Source organism: Lycorma delicatula, chromosome 6 (genome assembly GCF_047948215.1).
Source record: "Lycorma delicatula isolate Av1 chromosome 6, ASM4794821v1, whole genome shotgun sequence".
Classification (NCBI taxonomy): Eukaryota; Metazoa; Arthropoda; class Insecta; order Hemiptera; family Fulgoridae; genus Lycorma; species Lycorma delicatula.
The window spans coordinates 27,993,543-28,019,327 of NC_134460.1; the positions used below are offsets into that span (position 1 = coordinate 27,993,543).

At 29.0% G+C, this 25,785-nt stretch overlaps 1 protein-coding gene across 1 annotated transcript in view; it reads right to left on the minus strand.

Moving 5' to 3' along the window:
• Positions 1–694: 694 nt before the first annotated feature.
• The window catches only part of Tango1 (transport and golgi organization 1), a 95,648-nt gene continuing 70,557 nt past the window's right edge, over positions 695–25,785 (minus strand). Inside the window, exons 14-17 of the mRNA XM_075369506.1 lie at positions 20,003–20,099; positions 13,131–13,260; positions 11,205–11,558; positions 695–832 (exon numbers count right to left, since the gene is read on the minus strand). Of these exons, the coding sequence (XP_075225621.1) occupies positions 768–832; positions 11,205–11,558; positions 13,131–13,260; positions 20,003–20,099 (646 nt within the window). The 3' untranslated portion in view covers positions 695–767. The remainder of the gene's footprint in view (positions 833–11,204; positions 11,559–13,130; positions 13,261–20,002; positions 20,100–25,785) is intronic.

Below are 25,785 nucleotides of genomic sequence, written 5' to 3' on the forward strand. Positions count from 1 at the left end.
AACTTGTTCTGAGCAATTTACAAGATAATTCCCAAAAGATTTTCAACTCGACCACAATCGACAGAAACAGATAAGGTTTTAGCTGGTATGGCCAAAACAGTCAATGTGTTAAGAAAAACCCCACTTAAAAAGAGAATTTTTTCTCCAGTCAAGAATCTCATAAGGTAAATCAATAAAAATATAATTAGTTTTTATTTATAGTCATTTATTTACAACTTATTAAATAAAAATATACATTAATATTTATATATATATATATATATTACGATTATTTTCCTAAAACACATTCATATTAAAATGATAAGGCATCATCAATTCAGAAAGAAACACTTAATATCTTACATTTTATAATACGATATAAAATATTGCTGTACATAAACAGAAGACATACTCTCGCCAGAGGCACAAAATCTGTGTTAAAATAATAACTCATCTTAGACTTTTTCAAACACAGAATGTATTTTAAAAAGAAAAGAATGGACAATCAGATTTAGTTAACATTATATGTTTCCTATAAGTAAAAGTTACGCTTTATGTTATTAATTTAATGATGCAGTTTCAATTTATGACAGCAACAGGTAACATTAATAACTGTTTTATTGTTTTAAATACAAAAACTAACTAAAGTACTTGGCAACCACCAGTGAGAGCAGCACTGGGGTATTGACATACACAGCAGCCAATATGTATTTAAAAAAAAAATACGTTCATAATTCAATGAAAATATGTAGTTTAACAATGCAATGACTAGTAAACAAATTAAAATACTATCTTTTGCTCCGTCTGCCAGTTCTTTCTTGTGATTCAGGATGTCTCGGAGGGGAAGCACGATCTGTCAACGAATAAAATAAAAATATATTAAAAGAAATCTTAAACAATTTTAAATATAATACAAAATAAAGATTGATGTCTTAAAAAAAGTTAATAAGAATAAGAATTCTAGGATTCATATAATTTAATGAAGACATATTTAAAAATTAACAAAAATAATTTTATAATATTTTCGACAAAATTTTTAAAAAGAAAACTAATTTTTCCATTAACATATGAATGTATCTTTTACAAAAGATACATCAATAGTATGGTAAAAAATACAAATTATTTTGATATTCAAAGTATTTTAAGAGAACTTAAGAAATATTGTTTCAATACTTAAGGTAAAGGTAATACATAACAGAATATGAAACCGTCATAGCAAAATTTTTTAACAGGTACTTAATATTTGTTGTTTTCTGTAGTTTTTTTTTTAAAGAAAGCTTTTGACTTGTATTATTTAAGAATGGTTTTTAGTCCCACCCATCTTTGACATATAACCACAAATATAAAATATCAGTTAAAATAAAAAGAAATAGTAAACCCAACTTCAGAAAAACCCATCAAAAATTAAAAAAAAATAATTCTGTTCCGGTTTTTATTTATTAAGTTTTGTTAAATTAAGGATTAATAAGTTCTTGGTGGAATTAAGTTAATTAGAAAATTTAGATTTAATTAGAAACTGACTTTGTAAAGTCTAAATTTAAAGATTGGGAAAATAATTTTATGTATTTTTTAAGTGAGTTTTATTACTTATTTTATTACTTCCAATCCTCTGTCATAATCATTATAATAAAACAGTGTGTTGTGCGCTTAAATGTAGTCAAAGATTAGTATCTACAATCAGAGGTTTTTGTGCACTTAACATAAAGATTAATGAGTCTGGGATGAAAAAGGCTGCTCAAAGACCAAGCATTCAAGAGAAGGAAAATTCAAAATTATCATTTAATTTAATTCTAGGTGGTATATTTATTTACTACTGGAATAAAGAATACATATTATTCAAAATAACTAGAAGTAACATTCAACACAGTCTGCAAATGCAGTTCTTTAAATAATCTGGCGATTGGTAAGAAAAAACACATGTTTAAATAGACAAGGCTTGTTTACATAAAAGAAAGTACAACTGAGGAAGATATTCAACCACCGACTTTTTAACAGAGTATATGATTAGAATCTATTGATAATAAATAAGAGTTAAATATTTTGCACCAGACATAACCACATAGTCTGTTTAAACTAATAAACTATTGCAGTCTAACCCAGCAATCATGGTAAACCACAGTTAACATTTATTTTTTAATTTTGAGATGCAAACCCTCCCATTAATTAGAGAAATTATTTGGAGTAATCCCAAAGATCATAACCAAAGACGCACGTATTAACTGCTGGAAGCGCACACTTCCAGCAGTTGATAGTAAGTGTTGTCTTGTTTGATAGTAAGTGTATGGTGATTGTTTTTTATAAAATAATACATTTTGTGAAATTCATGCCTCTTCAGTGAATTTATGCATTTTAGATTCATATTGTATTATAAAAGTATGATAAAAAATATTTCTGGGAATTTCCTTAACAAAATAAAAAACAAAATTGGAACCGTCTTTTTTTTTGTAAATCAGTTAAAACTTTATTAATAATTGGGCAGGAGTAGTGTGGGAAGATCCTTTGCTGTACTGCATACCGATTACATGCACCAAACAGAAAATTTACACTATTTATGTGTAATACTGTTCATTAATAGAAAAGATCAGTTTTTTATTTTTATCTTAAACTAATGGAGATAATATAAAAATATGTTATAAACGAGTTACATAATATAAATTCTCAATTGTCACCAGGGCAATGAATTCTTTACAACATAGATTAAACCGAGTTACAAACATTTACATGTTATTTTAACAAAAATAATACATTATACAAATTAAAAAAAGAAGCACACAATTTTATACAATTACATTAACAAATAACAAAAGAGAAATAATTATTAAAAATTTAGAAAACACTCGTACCATAAAAGTTGTATAAGTAGGTGAATTATTTGAATTTTCAAAAAAAAATTATATATGTATATAGTACATATGTAATATTTATTATGAAAATTAATTACCTAAAACATGAAAAGCTTCACAATTAAGATTAAACAAAATAATGCAAACAAAGAATTAACTAATACAAAGCACAAAATCTACTTCAAAATTCACAATGGTAAAAAGTTTATCCATAAAAAAAAATCATTTGTAAATTGTTTCTCTAAACAAGGAAGTAACAACTTATCAGATGACAATCTCAAATGTTTAAATTTCAAACATTTATTAGAAAAAACCCAAAGCAATTTAAAAATAATAAATAAATGATTTAAATCGATAATCCTGTTAAAATACTTGCGTCAAAATTTAAATTAATTTTACAAAAAAAAATTAATTTATGAAAAGATAAGTTACAAAATAGTATTTTCATAGCATATCATCACAATATTATAATAAATACTTTAATGTGTTTTAGTGATGAAAGTCAAAATTTCTTATTTTAGATCTGAAAATACTTTGTTCAAGAGTTATAGCTATTAAAAGATTTAACCAAAACTCCGAAGTGGAACTGTTGATTTTAATTTTATTAAAGTATGCTGCTAATTTTATTTTAACAATTAACTGTACAGCAATAATAAAATAAATGAAACACTTTTGATAATGAGCCTTTTTTTAGGGTTATTCTGTAACATAAACTTTTAATTTTTATTATGAGTTTATTGATAGTGTACATTTAAACTAATTTATCTGAATTTTCAATGAACCTCTACAGCTAGAATTATTAATTTTGTTCTAAATAAATATACACTACTACATTTTTACCAAGATAGCATGCTTTTACCAAAATATTTGTGCTAAATGTTTCAGTAGCCATAACTTGATCAAAAAGAGTTCTGTTTCTTTTTGAATCAATGTTTATAATAACTTTTTCTTCAACCAACAGAACATGTTCTTGAAGAATTTTTTCTATATAATGAAAAATTCTGTATAAAAATATATACACAAAAAACTCCCTAGTTTAAAAGTACAAAAAAGTAGCTATAAAAAACCTTTATATCATTCCACCGATGTCTCAAGTGAACTCCAAAACTGCCGGACTTTAGTAAATTTGTTTGATTCTTAATATGAGTAAGCATGCGTAAAAAAAAATGTAAAAAGTAATCATATTATTAAAAAGCTTAATTTTTATCAAAAGGTAAGAAAAACACATGCAAAGAAATAATGATGAAGTTTGCCTGAAAGATATCAGAATGAAAAAAAAAAAAACAACAATGAACTATCTTATCTAATCCTTGAAAGAACATGATGAACCTTTTATCATGTATAAATTTACACTAAATTATGCTAACTTACCTCAACTAACTTATACTTAAAAAAAACTCAAACTGCAGTTAATTTTGATTAAATTAAACTCATCTATGGAAAGAAAAAATAAAATTCATTACAAAAAATAAGATGGAAAAGAGACCAAAATACTGGGTGATTCAAAAAGTACTTCACAAATTTAAAAGCATAAAAAATTTATTTGTATAACTTACAAATACTTTTACAAATACTATTTGTATACTTACAAATTTGGTTTAGGTCTCTCATTTCAAAGCAAAACACACAGTTTTGTTAAAATGAATATATTTACTGGGGAGGAATGTGCTCACTGTGTGTATTTTGGTTTAACGATTTGCAGTTGGTGATGAAGGATAGAACAGCAGAAATGATATATTTTTTGTGATAAGTCAATGTTTCACATCAGTGACAAGGTGAACACCCATAACTGCTAAGTATGGGGGAGCGAAAACCTTCATGAAACTTTGCAGCACATTCATTGTGGCCCTAAGGTCAATGTTTTTTGTGCCCTAAGCAAATAAAGACTGTACAACCTGTTCTTCCAGGAGGCAACCATAAATTGTATTGTTTATCTGGACATGCTTCAAAATTTTCTAATTTTTCAGTTAGATGACGGTGACCAAGATGGATGCCATTACTATCAGCAAAACAGGGAAACACCTCACCACCACCTAGAAATTTGAGATTTTCTTGATACTCGATTCCCAGGTTGGTGGATTGGTTGTGAAGGTCCAATTGCATGGCCACCTCGCTTCCCATATTTGACCCCACTAGATCTTTTCTTGTGGAGTTTCATTAAAGATTGGGTTTATATAACACCTTTGCCTTCTGATCTTGTTGAGCTACGACTTTGAATTAATACTGCAGCGGCAGAGGTAACACTCAAATTGCTGGCTAGTCTGGGATGAAATAAACTTCAGGTGGGATTTATGTTGCATTACAAATGGACGCCATAACGAACAAAAGTGAATGCTGGGTGAAAAACTCGATGTGTTTTTCTATGAAACGAGACCTCAACTGAATCTGTGAGTTATTTAAATAAATTTTCACGTGATTTTAAATTTGTGAAGTCCTTTTTCAATCACCTAGTAATATGATTCTAGGAAATGTAAAATTAAATTCCACAACAAAACTAGTTGGTTACTAGGCTTAATGGAATAATCAAACAGTAGTTACTTGGCCCAGAAATATAAAAAATAAAAACCCAAGAATCACCTAAGTTGATGTTTATGTCAATTTATTTTTTACAATTAAAAAAAAAATTAGTTACATATAACTCCAACTGTAAAAGTATGTAGTTGTCAAATTTTTTCTTAGAAATGGGAAGAAAGTACTTTTTGAAAAATTACATTTAAAATGTGGGATCAAAGATGGGAATAAGAAAAAAATATTTAGTCTTTCTATTCATGCTTTTTTTATAATTTCATAAGAATATTTCAATTAATGAACAGAATACCAGTGATGCCTAATTGGATAAACAAAATACTTTTTTGTTTTGTTTCACAAAACAAATTACTTCAATAATGGATTGTGTTTTTAACTGATATTTATGACAATCTGATTATGTTAAGGTTAGAGATTTTATACTATGATGAATAAATTAATTATTTTTACTAACTTTTTGAAGAAAAGTTCAGTATTATTTTTGGTCATATGGTGGGAATGAGGGGGTGAAAATGAATTTTCTTTACATTTTGAGATATGAGGAGAATGAAAATGCTGTTTACTTAAATAATGAATTCCTTATATATTTATTTAAAAACCTATGAATAAAATTTTATGGCAAAAATCTTCAAAACTACTAGACCAATTTCACTGCAATTTAAATTCTCTAGTAACTCAAGTTATGCATGTGAAAATTTGATGATGAATGGTTAAGTTAGTTAGGCTCAATTTAAGGTCAAAAAAATTAGAGGGGGGCAAGTTAAAAGCATGGTTCATTATGACACTGCAAGTAGAAATGTTGAAATTTATGCAGTATCTATTTTTATTTATTAAGATCTATTACTCAGCTATAAATGAGTTTTACGTAAAATTATATGAATGTACAAGGATGTTAAAAAATTCAAAAAAGAACTTGACAACTTCTTATTTTTTATTACAGTATACCAACTTGATTTATAATAATAGATCTTATCTGATGTGATTGAGGTATAATATGTTTGAGATTGATTTTATCAGGTAATAACAATGGAAAGATTTTTCAGTTCATTATGTTGTAAAGGATGTACAGTATACTTAAATAGTACAAAAGGATGAACATGTCACTAGCAATTAGCAGAATATCATATTTAAAATTGATAACTACTTAAGTAATATAAAATGCCAAGACAGTAAAATGACAACAATCATCCAAATAAACTTTCATTTTTATTAACATTATCAATGTAAGTTTAAAAAAATACAAATATATTAAGATAATTCTGCAGAAACTATAAAAAAACAAAACTGCAATTATATTTATTGTTAATCACAATATCATTCAAATCTTTGAAAGTATATAAATATTAAAATACTTTGATAATCTCATTATAAATAAAATGTTATCTTGATTATATAATGTACGAGCATTTTTTTTTAATTTGACTGATGATACTAAACAATGAAATACATAAAATGTAAGTAAGGAACGAATAAATTTTTTTTGAATTTTGAACTAAGAAATTCTAAGACAATTCAAGAATAAAAAAGGAAGAAATTAAAATCAATTATGAATAGAATTAAAAAATAAAACTGATGTGATAAAACATCATTAGCAATTGCAATATAAATTTTATTTAAAAAAAAATCAATAGGGAATATAGGCTCAGTGGGGGTTAGGCAAATTCTATCCCTATAGGATCAGGTTAAATTAAAAGAACAAAAGATATGCTAATACGTTTCATAGAAATTTCTTTTTTGTTTTACAAGTTTGTTTTTGTAAACATTAAAAACAAAACCAGTAAGCCTAAAAATGATGTAGTAAAATTAAATTTTTAGTTTAAGACTACAGTACATTTAAGAAAATTTATTGGCTTAAAAACAATTATTATAATAAATAAAACAAAATAAGAGTGTGTAAAGGATTATTATTTAATTTAATATAAGGTGACTCATTTAAAAGCAGCTTGCTCCAATTAATTTCATAGGCCTTGATGCAGTGGAAAGAACAATAAAAATAAATAACTCTTTACAGTGCATGTTTATACTAAGAACCTTGAGCATTTATAAATCTTTGTGCTTGATCAATCAAACTGAAATAGATTTAAATTTTTGTTTGCCAAGGCCTGAAATTTGAATAGCTGTTGTATTGTTTCAGTTTGTGTGAAGAATAAGGGCTTGGATTCTCCCTTTCAAGCAACCTCATAAATAAAATTTACACATACAAATCTGGTGAATGTGGTGACAACAAATCCTTACCGACAGCTAATTCAATATAAAATCCACTAAACTCAATCAAGAGATTTATATGATGCATTGCAGCATCTTGCTGAAATTAACTGTACTTGCAATCTCAGTTAGTTCAAGTGTATAAATGTAGAATTTATCAAAAGCTTTTAATTATACGGATTATTCACTTTATTAAAAAAAAATATGTTTTTTAATAACAACCACATTACATTGATCTTTTTTCATAGTGCTGAATAACTAATAAGGGGTTTCTGTAGACTAATTTAGAATATTTTGAGAACTTAGATGACCAGAAAGAAAGCATACTTCACAGAAACTAGATATCTATAAACATGATGAATAGGTCAAACATCCTCTGCTGATACAATTTTTTAAACAGGTTTCTGAGGAATTGAAGTTATTCAACTCTTCAGAAACCTGGAAATAATAAATGTCTTGATAGTTGGTTCATCATCATTTAGAATTAAGTCACAGATACTGCTTTACACAATTTAGATACTGTCTTCTGAACGCTGTTCTTGTTCTAGACCCTACACACACACGTCTCTATTAAAGCAACTTTTAATGTAGAAAATATGGCAATTAGAAAATAAATTTTACTAAATTCTTTTACCAAAAGTATGAAAATGACTGACCAAATGCGACTTAATGCGGACAGCTACACAAACCTAACTACTACCTTGTGTACTAGTGTTGTCAGATGTTTTAGGGAATGAAGTATATAAATTGAAATGAGCTGCTTTTAAATGAATCTGCCAGCACAAGTAGGAGGTTGTTTGGTAATCAATAAAGGATTAATTTGATCTAATACATACATAAAAAAGGATTTAATTCTGTTGCAGTGAATATATTCATTTAGTAAGGTTTATACATATTATTATAAAAAGTACCTAATTCATACTTACCTTCACGTTTATATATTTCTGAAATTGAATCAAAAGAAAGAGAGGGTGAACGATTCCTCCAACAAAATTTTCTATCAGGATAAAGAGGAGGTGGTGGATCTGGTGAAAAGTATCCTACAGGAGATGATGTAATCCAGCTATCTGGGCTAGAACCCAAAAATTCAAATGAAGATGAAGGAGGTGGAGGATGAGGGAAAGATGCAGGAAAGAAAGCTGTTAAAATTAAAATAAGTAACACTATTAACCTTTTCAGAAAGAAACTGCTCTAACACAAGATTTTTATACATGGTAGGCCCACATTAAACATAACATTTAATTTTTGAATACTAATGTTAATATATCACTTTCAATGTAAAAAAAAAACATATTTTTTAAAGTAACTCTTTACACTTCTTACACTTGTCATAACTACAGTATCAGCAAAGATTTGTTTTGTAGATATTCACGAGTTAATTTACGATTTGATAATAGATTAATTAAGTAGGAGTTATAGATAGAAAAATTATGACCTGAAAATTCAGGTAAAAAGACACTTTTCAATGCAGATACTTTAAAAAAATAATTAACAGTTTACAATCTACAATCCAAAAAAAATGAATGGACAGATCACATTAATGTTTATATAAAACAAAACTGGATCTACCATGTGTAAAATAGAGGATGTAGAAAAAAAAATAATATTGGGGTTTTAAAGCTATTTAATCTCTTAACTCTGACTTACACTAATGAATTATGAATAAAATGAAAGAGTAACTCTTATAGGTTTTCCCTGAAAGTGTTCAATGTGAGCATCATGTTTCATCACAGGCTAATAACCAACCAAGTTCATCCCATACTTTAACCAGTATGTCTGGAGTAAGGGAAGTAATGGAGTAATGTCAGAAGTAAGAGTAATGGAGCTACTTCAATTCTGTGCCTCAAAATGAGCAATCAGTAGGTAGCAGAAGCACATACACAAGATTCTTCATAAAAACACATTGCGTCAAAACAGGTGACTTTGGAGGCCACTGCAAACAAGTTCTGTCATTGGCTTCAAACTGATTGATCCAGCGGTTGGGGAAAATGTCATTCAACCAATCCCGTACAAAGTTATGCTAGTGAAGAGACACATCATCTTGTTACCGAATACAATTCTGTGATCCATCTTGCTACTGAGGAAAGAGCCATATACGCAGCATATCCAAATAAGCAACTCCTGTTACGCTTACCTTAAAATAAAAGTACAGCCTGTAAACTTGCTGTACGGATATTACATAGAAAACAAGTAAATTAATCTTGGGGAGTTCCTTTTGCATTGTGATAGTTCATGGAAACTGTTCTACTAAGATGAAATGTTGATGCATCACTAAACAAAGTATGATCAAGAAAGATGTCTCTTCACGCTGCAACAACATTTCACTTAAGTAAGCATGTACAGCACAATTGGGAGGCTTCAAAGTCTGTAATGGTTGTAAATGGTATGAACACTTATGTAAGTTTCCTTAAAACATTCTACACTATCATCATCGGTATTGCTAATTTGCGGCTGGCCTTGCTAAATTCTTTAGGGTTACACAGGAAAGACTCTCTGATGTGTTCAAAATTGCCTTCAGACACCCTCAGTCGTTCTGAACCCTTCCCTTTACACAGATATTAGGTTGTTTCAAACTGATTATGCCATCCACAAATGTTATTGTCATTTGCAGAATCAAATTAAACTTTCAATGGCACACACATTAAAATGTAAATACAGATTCACATTTAGCAAACTGCAAAACACAGAAGGCTTTCTGTTCATAAGTCATCATCTTCGCTAATGGTGTGTCAAGCAGAAAGATAAGGAATTAATTTATGACGAAGCATGCAACTGTCCTTTTTTCTCTTTGATTCTAGTCTTAAATCAATACTGTACACCTCATTCAAGAGGTATAACAAATTAAAACCCAGATATTCTTTTTTGCACATCCAGTACCTTTTTATGGATACTATGTAACATATTATAAATTTACAGTTATAACTATAACATGGCAATTGCTCCTCTACTCTGAGTCTGTATAGACACTGAAGTCGAGAAATAGTTTTTTCTTACAGATTCAATTATACAAAATCAATGTGCTATTGGAATAAGTAAGTTAACAAAATTAATTTTTTTTTCACGAAGCAGCCAGGGCAGCACAGCTCCCTGGTACATCTATTAAAAGTAAATATCATAAAAAAATTGATGCTATTACTTCCACACATACATTCCGAAGTCCTTCACTATTTTTTGGTTTGATTTTTCACAGTGGAAATATAAGTACAAATAATCAATGAAATAATTTCTTTACACTTATAAGTGAAAGGTTTACACGGTGAACTAAATTTATATGAATTTGTGATATTAACACATAATTATACAAAAAATATGAGAATGATAACAAGAAATAATCCTTCTTTTAAACTTGTAAATTAAAAATGAATAGGACGTACAACAATTATGAATACTAAAAAAACCTAAGTTGACTACAGAAATTATTGAATTTAATTTGAAGATTTTTCCAAACTGGTCTTATAACAGAAACATAACAAATCAGATACGATATCAAAAAAAAACTTCACATTGAAAAATGAATAAATTAAAAAAAAAATAAAAATATTGCTAATAATCATTCAGGCAAACTTTTTTAGTTGATAAAATCATGAATAAAATAAAATTCCATGCATTCTGAAACAAAAAAAATAATTAAATAATAAAACAAAATATCACCTTTCTGATCCATTCCCATATCACGGACAGGTTTTGGCATTGGCCTGTGTGGTGGAGGAGAAGGAGAATGGTGGCTCCCGTATGGTGTAGAATCATAAAAATACGGTATAGGGGGATGCATTGAAAAATTATGATCTAAAGGAGGTGAAGATATTCGTCCTACTGGAGCTGGGCGACCTTCAGGGAATCCCAGTGGGGGTGGTGGTGGTGGGGGTAGGAATTCTGATGTTGGAGGAGGTGGAGGAGGTATGTTTCCCCCAAACATCATGAATGGTGGAGATGTTGAGGGTGGAAATATAGGTAATGTAGGAGGTGGGCTTGAAGGGTCCCCATTGGTCTCTCCCATACCAAAACCTGATAAAAAAAACACAAACATATCTGTTTAATTAAACAGTCCAGTAACTTATAATAAAATATGGTATACGTTTGTCTAAAATCAGCTGTAAAAAATAATTAGAGATTAGATTAACTGAAACACTTCATAACAAATTATAAATGGTCATTAAATCAATAACAAGAATTACTTTTACTATAGTGCCAGAGTACCATGATCTTTTATTAACGGCCTTTCTCTCTTAACATAACCCAATGCAATGGAGCAAAAGTCACATAATCCTATAGTAGAATTTGGTTACATAGAGTATTTCAGAATTTGATGCTCATAATGGTGTTTTAGCGTTTACAGAGATTGCATACATATTATTAATTTGTATAATATGTATTAATATATATTTGTAAATTGTTATATGTTATTAATTTACGTATACAACTACTTCAATCATTTTTAAAAACCTATCTTCAAAGTGATTTTAACTAATGCACCTTGTTGCTTGAAAAAAAAATGTAAACAAACAAGAAGAAACAATAAACATACTAAAAATACAATACAATTTACTAAAAAATTCCATCTTATTTCAATGAATTTTGCTTGCATTTTACAAGTTATTACAGCATATAAACAAATAAAAAAGGATATGCACTTAATTTCATTTTTTTTCTCTCATAGTTAGGAGGCATCAACTTCTGTGATTATTACCCACTAACACACGATTACTATGGAATTGCAATCTCCATTGTTCAACTTTTGTAATCTACAGAAGCTGAATTATTGTTATCAATTTTTTTTTAAACATTTTATAAGAATTTTGGAATTACTGTGAAAATTATACATTATGGAAAGAAATCTACGGCATGTTTGTAAAACTTATATTTATTAAAAATAAAAAAAACAAAGCTCCATAAAACACCAAAATTAAAGGGTTAAATTCAGATTAGTTTGTAATTAAGTTTAGATTCAATTTATTCAGCAGTAGTATCAAAACATTTTTGAGACTAATAGACGAAATCTGTAATTTAAGATCAATGATTATAAAGATTTCCACTAACTGCTAAACAGGACCAGCATTACATTGAACAGAAAGAACAAACAAATTCTTAAGACACAAGTCCTTCTTCTACTTCATCACCAAGGAATTTTTTCAACTGAATGTTCCTTTTTTTAAACAAAACTCTCAATTGTTTTGTTTGGAAAATGACAGCTTATTTTTAAGTCTTGATGCAAGCTTTTATGCACTATATGATCAGATTACTAAATAGTTTTTTTCTTTATCAGAATAATTTACCAAAGCATTTGGGGGTCATGCATATATATATTATATACATTTTTTTTAGAAAGCTACAAAAAGGGATACTTTTAAGTTGTCAGCATCACATCAATCGCTGAAAACGTTTTTTTGTAATTGCATTGATAAATATATATATATATATATATGTATACTCTGAGAATATCTATAATGTCTACTCTGATTTATCAGGTTCTACAGTATTTAAATGTCTATCATTCAAAACATACTCCTGATATGAAGGGTTAAAAATTTAAAATATGTCAGTTCATAAAATTAAAAGCAATAAAATTAATTTACTCACTCATATTTTGTTTAAGATCATCTGAACTTGAATTTGTAGCATTCTTTTCAATAAGTGTTAATCTATTACGAAGCTGTGTAGCTTCATTTTGCGTCTCCTTCAGTCTTCTTTCTAACTGACGAGATGCAAGCTAAAACAATGAAAAGAGAAAACTGGATACCTATGGGTTACATAAGAAATATTTCTATTATTTAATAATTTATTTAGTACTGTGTATATATTATGCAAGCTCTTTGTTTAACTTCATTATTAAGCTAAACAAGATGTTTACTCTAGACTTTAAGATAAAAATGATCTTACAAGTAATCTTATGTTCAGCAGACATTTAAGAATTCTGAAATATAAGCATTTTTATTTTAATAGCGGCAAAAACAATGCTGTAGAGTTAAAATGTGTACTAATGGTAACTATGAACTCAGTTGCAAGGCTTATTCATTTGCATTTTTTATTCTTAATATTCATCTTTACTATCAGTGTTTGTTTCTTTAAGATAATAATCCTCATAATATCTTTTTAGAAAAGCAATATAATAAATTTATTAAAAAAAAAAAAAAAAATCCTTTTCATGTCTTTGAAAATAATTTACAAATGATATTTGTAATAGTTTACTTTCTTTGGGAGGCTTTTGTTGTTTATTTACTTTATTTCAGAGTTAAATATAATAACATATTTCAGATGTAGTTTCTGTATAATTTAATATTTTTTTGCACATTGTGATAATTTATTTGTGAAAATTAATGTTTATTTTTTTATCAAAATAAAATAATATGAAATCAACGTTAGCAACTTGCATTAGTTTTTAATTGGTACATTACAAAAAAACTACGTAAATAATGAAAAAATACCTAAAGAAAAAATTAAGGCATGTTATTATTTAATAAAATGTAGGCTCTACTAAAATTTACAACTTTATAAAGTTGATGCAATATATTAGGTAAAAAATAAAATTTCCTGTGTTTTTCTTAGTAAGATCTGTGTGACCCCTAAAAAAAGCACTTGCTAATCTCTATGATATCAATCCGCTTACAAGATTGCAGTTTCAAGAATGTTCTTACATTTTTCAGAGCAGTAAATTTTATGCATACTTGAGAATGATTAAAACATCTGAGCACCATTATAGTATAATAGATTTTTTATTACTACCAGTAAATAACAGATTGAATTTATTAAGATTGTGAATGTTTATTAGGTAGTAGTTTTGAGATATAACATTTCTTGGGAGAAGAATTTTTCACATAAAAAAAAACAAAAATATGTTATGACAATTGGTTTAATATTTTGATTAACCATATTGTGTCTGATTTCCATTTTGACAAATCTAAGATTAGAAGGTAGTAGGAACACAAAAAAAAGTTGCGCTTACGTAAATTTGAGTCACTTATTGATTAGAAATCTGTGCCTTGATAATAATAGTAATGTTTTGCTATTAGGTTTTTATGGTGTAGATACATAACATAAAGTGTATCAATGTAACACCAAAACTACTACTTATATTTATAAAAAAATTTAAAAACTTTTTCAATCAGAGGTTTTAATGAGATGTTTAAGAAAAAAGTAATTTAAAAAAAAAGAATGAACAGTTTTAAAATTTTTGGCTGAAATAGTAGTGTAATCAAATGGTGTACAAGAATGTATATTAACACGCTCTCATTTTCTGCCTTCTAGTCAATGACTTTGACCAAATAAAAACAAATATTATTTCCAAAATCTCAGGAGTATTCTTTCTTTACCTGTGAAAACACATTACTCCATATTTATAAATATGTAGTAGTAAATTATAAATGATATACATAGAATGTCCCATGAAGAAACAGAGAAACTTTCAGGACATGTTCTGTGAAAATAATGAAAAAAGATCTTGTAAATATAGGTCTAAAAATTGCTTTGTTTTTGAGTAATGGCTAACGAAAGATTTCACCTCCTCTAATAAAAAGAAGCCCTACTGTAATTTTTGGGACACAAATTAAGGAATAAATTTGGTGTTTTCTTATGCGACTTGAGCTGGGAAATAAGATAAAAAAAGGTCCTAGAACTGTAACTCCAATCATTTTTAAGATTTTTTTTTTTTTTGTCTTCAGTCATTTGACTGGTTTGATGCAGCTCTCCAAGATTCCCTATCTAGTGCTAGTTGTTTCATTTCAGTATACCCTCTACATCCTACATCCCTAACAATTTGTTTTACATATTCCAAACGTGGCCTGCCTACACAATTTTTCCCTTCTACCTGTCCTTCCAAAATTAAAGCGACTATTCCAGGATGCCTTAGTATGTGGCCTATAAGTCTGTCTCTTCTTTTAACTATATTTTTCCAAATGCTTCTTTCTTCATCTATTTGCCGCAATACCTCCTCATTTGTCACTTTATCCACCCATCTGATTTTTAACATTCTCCTATAGCACCACATTTCAAAAGCTTCTAACCTTTTCTTCTCAGATACTCCGATTGTCCAAGTTTCACTTCCATATAAAGCGACACTCCAAACATACACTTTCAAAAATCTTTTCCTGACATTTAAATTAATTTTTGATGTAAACAACTTATATTTCTTACTGAAGGCTTGTTTAGCTTGTGCTATTCGGCATTTTATATCGCTCCTGCTTCGTCCATCTTTAGTAATTCTACTTCCCAAATAACAAAATTCTTCTACCTCCATAATCTTTTCTCCTCCTATTTTCACATTCAGTGGTCCATCTTTGTTATTTCTACTACATTTCATTACTTTTGTTTTGTTCTTGTTTATTTTCATGCGATAGTTCTTGCGTAGGACTTCATCTATGCCGTTCATTGTTTCTTCTAAATCCTTTTTATTCTCGGATAGAATTACTATATCATCAGCAAATCGTAGCATCTTTAACTTTTCACCGTGTACTGTTACTCCGAATCTAAATTGTTCTTTAACATCATTAACTGCTAGTTCCATGTAAAGATTAAAAAGTAACGGAGATAGAGAACATCCTTGTCGGACTCCCTTTCTTATTATGGCTTCTTTCTTATGTTCTTCAATTGCTACTGTTGCTGTTTGGTTCCTGTACATGTTAGCAATTGTTCTTCTATCTCTGTATTTGAACCCTAATTTTTTTAAAATGCTGAACATTTTATTCCAGTCTACGTTATCGAATGCCTTTTCTAGGTCTATAAACGCCAAGTATGTTGGTTTGTTTTTCTTTAATCTTCCTTCTACTATTAATCTGAGGCCTAAAATTGCTTCCCTTGTCCCTATACTTTTCCTGAAACCAAATTGGTCTTCTCCTAACACTTCCTCCACTCTCCTCTCAATTCTTCTGTATAGAATTCTAGTTAAGATTTTTGATGCGTGACTAGTTAAACTAATTGTTCTGTATTCTTCACATTTATCTGCCCCTGATTTCTTTGGTATCATTACTATAACACTTTTTTTGAAGTCTGACGGAAATTCCCCTTTTTCATAAATATTACACACCAGTTTGTATAATCTATCAATCGCCTCCTCCCCTGCACTGCGCAGTAATTCTACAGGTATTCCGTCTATTCCAGGAGCCTTTCTGCCATTTAAATCTTTTAATGCTCTCTTAAATTCAGATCTCAGTATTGTTTCTCCCATTTCATCCTCCTCAACTTCCTCTTCTTCCTCTATAAAACCATTTTCTAATTCATTTCCTCCGTATAACTCTTCAATATATTCCACCCATCTATCGACTTTACCTTTCGTATTATATATAGGTGTACCATCTTTGTTTAACACATTATTAGATTTTAATTTATGTACCCCAAAATTTTCCTTAACTTTCCTGTATGCTCCGTCTATTTTACCAATGTTCATTTCTCTTTCCACTTCTGAACACTTTTCTTTAATCCACTCTTCTTTCGCCAGTTTGCACTTCCTGTTTATAGCATTTCTTAATTGCCGATAGTTTCTTTTACTTTCTTCATCACTAGCATTCTTATATTTTCTACGTTCATCCATCAGCTGCAATATATCGTCTGAAACCCAAGGTTTTCTACCAGTTCTCTTTATTCCGCCTAAGTTCGCTTCTGCTGATTTAAGAATTTCCTTTTTAACATTCTCCCATTCTTCTTCTACATTTTCTATCTTATCTTTTTTACTCAGACCTTTAGCGATGTCCTCCTCAAAAATCTTCTTTACCTCCTCTTCCTCAAGCTTCTCTAAATTCCACCGATTCATCTGACACCTTTTCTTCAGGTTTTTAAACCCCAATCTACATTTCATTATCACCAAATTATGGTCGCTATCAATGTCTGCTCCAGGGTAAGTTTTGCAGTCCACTAGTTGATTTCTAAATCTTTGCTTAACCATGATATAATCTATCTGATACCTTCCAGTATCGCCTGGCTTTTTCCAAGTGTATATTCTTCTATTATGATTTTTAAATTGGGTGTTGGCAATTACTAAATTATACTTCGTGCAAAACTCTATAAGTCGGTCTCCTCTTTCATTCCTTTTGCCCAGCCCGTATTCACCCACTATATTTCCTTCCTTGCCTTTTCCAATGCTTGCATTCCAATCTCCAACTATTATTAAATTTTCATCTCCTTTTACGTGTTTAATTGCTTCATCAATCTCTTCGTATACACATTCTACCTCATCATCATCATGGGCGCTTGTAGGCATATAGACGTTAACAATCGTTGTCGGTTTAGGTTTTGAATTTATCCTTATTACAATGACTCTATCGCTATGCGTCTTGAAATACTCCACTCTCCTCCCTATTTTCTTGTTCATCACGAAACCTACTCCTGCCTGCCCATTATTTGACGCTGAGTTAATTACTCTAAAGTCACCCGACCAAAAGTCGCCTTCCTCTTCCCACCGAACCTCACTAATTCCTACTATATCCACGTTTACCCTATCCATTTCCCTTTTTAAATTCTCTAGCCTACCAACCTTTTTTAAGCTTCTAACATTCCACGCTCCGACTCGTAGAATGTTATTTTTTACTTTTCTGGTGACCCCTTCCTTAGTAGTCCCCACCCGGAGATCCGAACGGGGGACTATTTTACCTCCGGAATATTTTACCAAGGAAGGCGCCTCCATTATTGATATGTGAAAATGCAGAGAGCCACATTTTCTTGGAAAAAAGCAGCTGTAGTTTTCCATTGCTTTCAGCTGCGCAGTACTCATTTTTAAGATATCCGATGTAAAACACAAAATTCAGTGATGAAAAACAAGTTTTCTTTAGGTTTGTAGTACAATAGCTTTGTTAAATGGCTAATAAATTGGAAGATTTAGTAACAAAACTTGAAGAGAATTTAATTCTGAGAAAATTATTGTAAATACAGCCAATAAAAAATAAAAACTTTTAAAAATTCGGTTTTTTAAAGAAGCAAAACAGATGAAAAATACACAGAAAATCATATTATTCTTTCTGAACCTAATAAACATTTTTAATATAGAAAAGCAAAAAAAATAAAATTATAAATGATAATAGAATAACAAACCTGTTAACTGATCAAAATTAACTGATCAAAAGTAACTGATCAAAATTCCGTACTTCATAATGTACATAGCACTCTACATGATGTAAAATATTTCTAGTAGCTTTCCGTATCATCTCAGAATCGTTTTGTATAAATTGAATAGCATTTCGTATTTTAATGAGTAAATCTTTTTTAGTATTAACTTTTTCTTGGTATAGTATTGTTTTCATATGGCCCCAAATGAAGTTATCTAGTGGCATTAAGTCAGGTAATCGTTGTAGCCAATTAATTGGTCCATGTCCAATCTAGTTTAAGAAATTATAATTCAAGTGATTTCTAGCTGCTAAAGAAAAATGTGGCATTGCACCATCATGCTGGAAAATCATTTGCAGTCTAGTTTGTAAAGCTACATTCTCCAAAAAACCCGGAAAATTATTTTTCAAGAAACGAATGTATGCATCTCCCATAAGGAATAAGAAATTTAACCACTGGAGGTAATCTGTTGATTGCAAATTTTGAACCTTATGCAGGCAGAAAGGATAAAGATTTTCTTTACGTAGGATGCACCGGAATGTTTTTTTTACAAACCAGTGCAACGTGAAAAATTCACCTTGTACTAGTGCCTGGGCTTTGCAGAATCACACGATGCTCATCATTAACATGACAATTAACTTGGAGTACAACAGAAAACAAATACATTGAAAATGTCCCTTTCATTCATAAATGCTGTTACACCAAAGAATGTTTAAAAAAAAAGTTTATTAAGTACAGAAAGAATGGTACGATTTTCTGCCTATTTTTTGTCTGTTTTGCTTCAATAAACAATCGATTTTTAAAATTTTTTATTTACTTTTTATTGGTTGTATTTACATTAATTTCTCAGAATTAAATTCTCTATAAGTTTTTTTTAATAGATCTTCTGCATTTATTAGTCATTTAACAAAAGCTATTACACTACAAACCTAAAAAAAACTTGTTTTTTTGACACCAAATTTTGTATTTTACATTGGGTATCTTAAAAACTGTTGGAGGTACAGTTCTGGGACCTGTTTTATCCTATTTTATAGCAAATTAAAAGAAAACACCAACTTTACTCCTTAATTTGAATCCCAAGATTACAGTATGGTTTGTTTTTATTAGAATAGCTGAAATCCGGGTGAAGAAATCTTTTGCTAGTTGTAACTTAAAAACAAACTGTTTTCAGACCTGTTTATATGAACCTTTTTCATCAATTTCACCAGTAGAACATGTTCTGAAAGGTTCTTCACTTCTTCGTGAAACACTCCGTATATTAACTTTAGTAACTTGCAAAATTTTTAATAATCAGTAAGTTGCAATGAATTTTCTACTGAAAATAATGAGGAAATCACCAAACAATAAATTAAGGGATACTATTACTTAATGTAATGCAGGCTTTACTAAAATCTCTGTAATACTATAAAAGATAATAAACATACCCAATTATCATGAGCTTTCTGTTCAGTATTTGCTATTTGAATTTTAAATGCAGACTCCGATTCACAGATTTCTTTCTTGAGAGATTCATTCTGCAATCTAAAATCATACTTAAATAAATTAAAATTGACTGAACATTTCAAATCAATATAAATGTTTGATGGAATTTTCAAAGGGACTAAAGCTTATAAAAACAAGTAAAAATCTTACATCTGATGAATAAAATAAAATAATTAGTAAGCAGAATACTAAAAAGATAAAAATAAAAAGTTAATTTAGAAATATAACTGTCTTGGTAAATAAAAAAGTTATGTTAACCCTATTAAATAATAAATAATATTCACAACAGAAAAGCACAAAGTGTTCACTGACCTAATAACTGGAAGTAAAGACATTATTTTAAATAATATATGGCAATTATGTAACAAAAGAAAAACTCCACATGAATAATATTACAACTTGGTGTGATGAAGTGGTGAATTATTTTCTACTTTAGTTCACACAAAAAATATAACAGAGAAATTAAAGGTCAATTATAGTTTATATACTCAATAATTGAAACGCATGAATATGCAACTAAAATGCAAAAGCATTTTGCACTTTTTAAACTAAGAACAAATTTTAATGTTGTGTAATATGTTGAATTTAACCTTTATCCAGTATTCTAAAAAATTTAATGGAATCAAATACTTTATCTTTTCTAATAAAAAAAGTAATAGTCCTAGTAAGAGAAAATCTTTAAATAAATATTATTAAAAGTAATTATGCTCAAAAAATTTATTATAAAACATAAATAATTCGATTAAAATCTCTCTCTCCCTCTCTACATAAATGAAAACAATTGTGAGTCATTCGTAATCAATGCCCAGCAAAAACTACTTTAGAAAAATTGATGAAAATTTGTACACACTTTCTTATGGTGTATGTACACTAAGAAAGGATTTTTTGAAGTTCCAAGTTTAAAGGGTTAAAATGGAGTAATAACGAAAATTTACTATTTTTTAATTTTGCAGTAAAACACAGATATCAACTTGATTTTTGGTCTGTGTAATTTTCGTGTGAATGTCTAATTTTTTAAAATTTATCCCCTGAAAGGGGTGTAGAAAGGTAAAAAAATTTTGAACAATGATTACAAAGATTTCCCATTTCAGACTATAATTAATTAGATATTCAGTAGATCTGGGCTTGCAAGTACTCTTCATATAAATAAATAAAAATAACTTTCAGGTTTTTTAATTTTGATTTTTAAAGGGGTGCGATGGTGTACAGTATGGGAACTAAACCAGTACAACTACTGTCCCACCATAGCGGCGCTGCAGCCCCACCACTCTCAGGCTCCTATAAAAGAGCATGCATGAGATCGTCAACCACCACCTGAAGAGAAAGAAGAAGTCTCCTGGCCGGCTCAACGTGGGACCTCCCGGTGGATGCCAACATCTCCGCCAGGGCATCAGGCCTAGCCGGCCCATCGAGGGAGCTGCTGGATGCAGACACTACATTCCTGCTCCAGCTCGCTGGGCTTCAGTCAGCCTGGCCGGCCCGCTGAGAGAGCTGGCCCAGTGTGGGATCGCTCAGGGAGAACCGCCTCGGCCGTGCCGGTGAAAGACGACTGACGCCAACCTGATACTGTGGGGCACTGGAGGCCACCACTGCCACGCTGTAGTGGGGACCCACCTGTCGCTGAGGGAAAGCTCGGCAGATTTCAATGGACGAGCCGCAACTCCCCGACTTCACTGGAGACCAGCTTTCGGAAACAACAGCTCTTCTCAGAGCTAACGCTAAAAAAAAGGCCCTGAAAATGGGGCCACCGCAAGGTTATGAATTACGTGCCGTCGAAGCATTTCGGCAACAACATATATATGTATAAAGAATAACATACATATAGAATTGTACATTAGAATAATACATATATTATATTACATATAATATATATAACAAAGAACAATTAATATTTACACATACTTATATTTATTAAATGCAGTTATTTTAGCAATAACTTTTTAATATGTTGATTTGAATAATTTTTGAAAAAGCAGAAACTCTGTATATTTAAATAATGCTTGCTTGAAACTCAAACTGTTAGTGCAAATGATCCTTTATACTACTGATTTTCTTTAACTTTGATTAACAGTTTTGGATACAAATTTGCCAAGGTAAAACTGTTATCAGGCAAGCATTTCAACTAAGACTGTTGGCATATCATTCTACAATTAAATTTTTATTATGAGCAATATTTTCAGAATTGTTTTAAATAAAATTTAAAATGATTTATTTTGTATTCTTCAATAACAAGCATTTCTGAACCGCTCAAAAACTACAAGGATACTGTAAAAACCTTAATAATAAAGCATTTACTGCAAAAAGTAAATAATAAATTTTGTGATAAAAATATCTAATATATATATACACTTATAGAAGAAAATATTTAAGGAGGAATAAGATAAAATTGGGATTAAAACACTAAATAAAATACCATGAACCTCAAGTTGGAAAATGTTTGAAAGGGATAACACTAGTAATACAATAACTCAATATAATATTATCATTAACTACAATCAAATGAAAACGCAACCATGACTTACGTAACGAAAAAATGACAAAAAAATTAAACCCAACAATAAATTCTTTTTACATAAAAGTTTACTTTACTATCTATTTATTATAATATATAATGGTTAGTGAATTAACTCAATAAACTTACTAAAATAATTATCTGTCAATAAAAAAAAAAAAAAAAAAAATACTGTACAGCAAATATGACAAATAAAAAACCAAATGAACTACTGGATGATATAACTATGAAATGGAAGCTTATAAAACTCAAGCAAACTGCACAGTAATTTTGCACTTGTCTATATGCAAGTGACAACAATTTATAAATTTTACAAATAGTTGATCTAAAATATATATATATATATATATATATATATATATATATATTTTTTACTGCAGTAACAACAAAATGAACAATCAAACTTTTTTTTTAATAAAAGATTAAAATTTCTTAAAAATCACAATTTAAAGATAAAATTGTATAACGCAAACTTATTAAGTATATATTTCTATTTTCAAATATCTAAGAACTACTTGAAAGTTTCATAAGTGTCTTCTTGGAAAATATTTTGTTACAATATTTTAAAGTAAAAAAATACTTCTACAAGTGTAGACTTTTCCGATCCTGTAAATTATTGAAAAAATACACTATCTACCTTTTAGTATCATAAATAGCAAAGTTATTGAAAGTTATAAAGTAAATTTTAGATAGAGGTTAAGTTACTTTTTAGAAGGAACAAATGAGTAATTAAAATTATGAGATTGGTAAAAGCATTAAAAGGGTAATCCATGGTTACTTATTTTAAAAATGTGGTTATTTATTTTAAAAATAAATAAATAACCACAAAATTAGGAGGCAGAGTAAAGTAAAAGAGAAATACAAGCTATAGAACTTAAGTTAGAAGCAGAGATATTATAAATGAAACTTTTTTCTATACGTTATATTAAAATTAGCAGAAACGTATATTAACCACAAAACACACACGTGAACATTTACTAATAATCCAAGAAAATACTAACAAAAGAAGTAATTTAAATGATAGGTAAAAATTTATGAAGGGGTATATACAAATTATATGTACGTGATTTTCTTACCAAATAACTGCTAAAAGTAATTATTGAATACTACAAAACACTTATGTGATAAATAAATGATAAAAAAATGTAAAAAGTTATAAACACTACAAAGCTGGAGGGATTTGTTTTATTTTTCCGGATTTTTATTTATACCCTTGAATCTGTTGAACACCATTGATTTTCTTTCCTTGAACTTTTTTCTTTTTCTTCTTAGTAACACAAAGAGCAGTGTTTTGAGGTTCAACTCTATATTTATTAAAATAAAAAATAAAAAAGTTACTGAATTTTTGTAAAGCAGAGAATCAGAAAGAACCTGTTTTTTTAAAAAAAAAAAACATTTACACAATTGAATTAAAAAAAAACAAAAACATAATTTAAAATAAACAAATTAATATTATTATTCAGTTTTATTCTGAAATTACAAAAAGCACAAACTGTCAATTGACAAATAATTAAATATAATTTTATAATTGGGAATAAAAAGACAAGTCTTTACAGAGCATAAAAAATTTTAAGGCTAATCTGAGAACTGGAATATCTGTGTACTGCACTAATCTGAACATTTTCCACATTGACAAAAAGTCAATAAAATTTACCCTCACATTTCCTATTCAAAAACAATTATTTGATAAGTGAAGAATAATAATCAGCATTCCTCTATAGAATGATGCAAAATTGTACAATTCACATATAAATAATTTACTGAAAAATGTTGAAAAGAAAAAAATCAGAAAAATTTTTCATAACAAAAGCTTATCTGTACAAAAGTCTATTGAATATTTTAATAGATATTTGAATTCTATTATGCAAGTCACACCAAGTAAATTTTTGTATTAGGACACTACAATATTAAGTGTACTATATCCATAGACGTAACCCTGAATGCTATTTTCTTTATATATATATATATATATATATATATATATATATATATATATACTAAGATGAATGAATCTATAAGTGTGTGTGTGTGTGTGTGTGTGTGTGTGTAAATTACTTAAGAGATGATCAAGAAGTAGAATTTGTTTTCAATTTACAACTCATTTGGGATTCTGTATTTGTAAAACACAAAAATTTGCCCATAAAAATGTTTTGATTGTTTCTTCATGTTTTTACTGTTGGCCAAATGGATTCCTGTATGTTTCTTTAACTACTCAGTAGTAGGAAGAGATTATAACAGTATAGTGAATCATATTTTTGTACCAGTACAATTTAAAAAATGCAGTGATTTTTGTGCATTGTAAATTGTTATGGTTGAAAGTTATTCTGCATGGTAGTTTATCAGGATACTTGTTTGGAATAATTGACAAAGATTTTCAAATTTCCACATATGATTAGAATTGATAAGTCATTCTTTGCATTAAAATATCAACATAACTTGTAAGAAACATTATTGCCATTGTAGATGAGATTGATTTTGCCATAAGTAGCCTGTCAAATATGAATGATCAGCCATTACATTTTACACTAACACACATTTCTGATTCTTGTGACATCTAATCCATTTCTGCTCTACTGTTTCATGAAGTTTTTTTTTTACCCATAAAAAACAAATAATGTAATAATTTCCCAAATTATATAATTATATGAACCCCTTAGACGTAAACTAAAAAGATGTTAGTATATTTATGTTAATGTTAATACATTTTCAATCTGAACAGAAAACTTAACACCAAGGCTGACATTATGTTTTGAGAAAGCAGTTTTGGAACAAACATTACTCACTGAACAACCAAGTTGTGTTTATGTCCCAGTTATATACATATTTGCTACCTAATGCGAACATATTAAATTTCACCATCACAAATAACAGTAATGTTCTTGCCTTCTCAGTATGATACTGAATTACAATCCTTACAACTTTAAGGTTCTCCTATATCTGGGACGTTTAAGGAGTAACATAATGAAAATTGAATGAAATATCATGGAAATTGGGTTAAGTGAGGACAGAATGCCAGTGGTCGAAGACACTGATTTATTCTGGACTTCAGAATAATCACTGCCATGCAATAAACTGGCAGATATTTTCAATGGATGCTGTTAACATTTATGAGTGGCTAATGATAAAAAATCTGAGTCTTTAAAAAGAAACAATAAGATACATGGAAAAGTGAATATGAATACTTCTTGATCCATACAATAAAAGACATTTTTA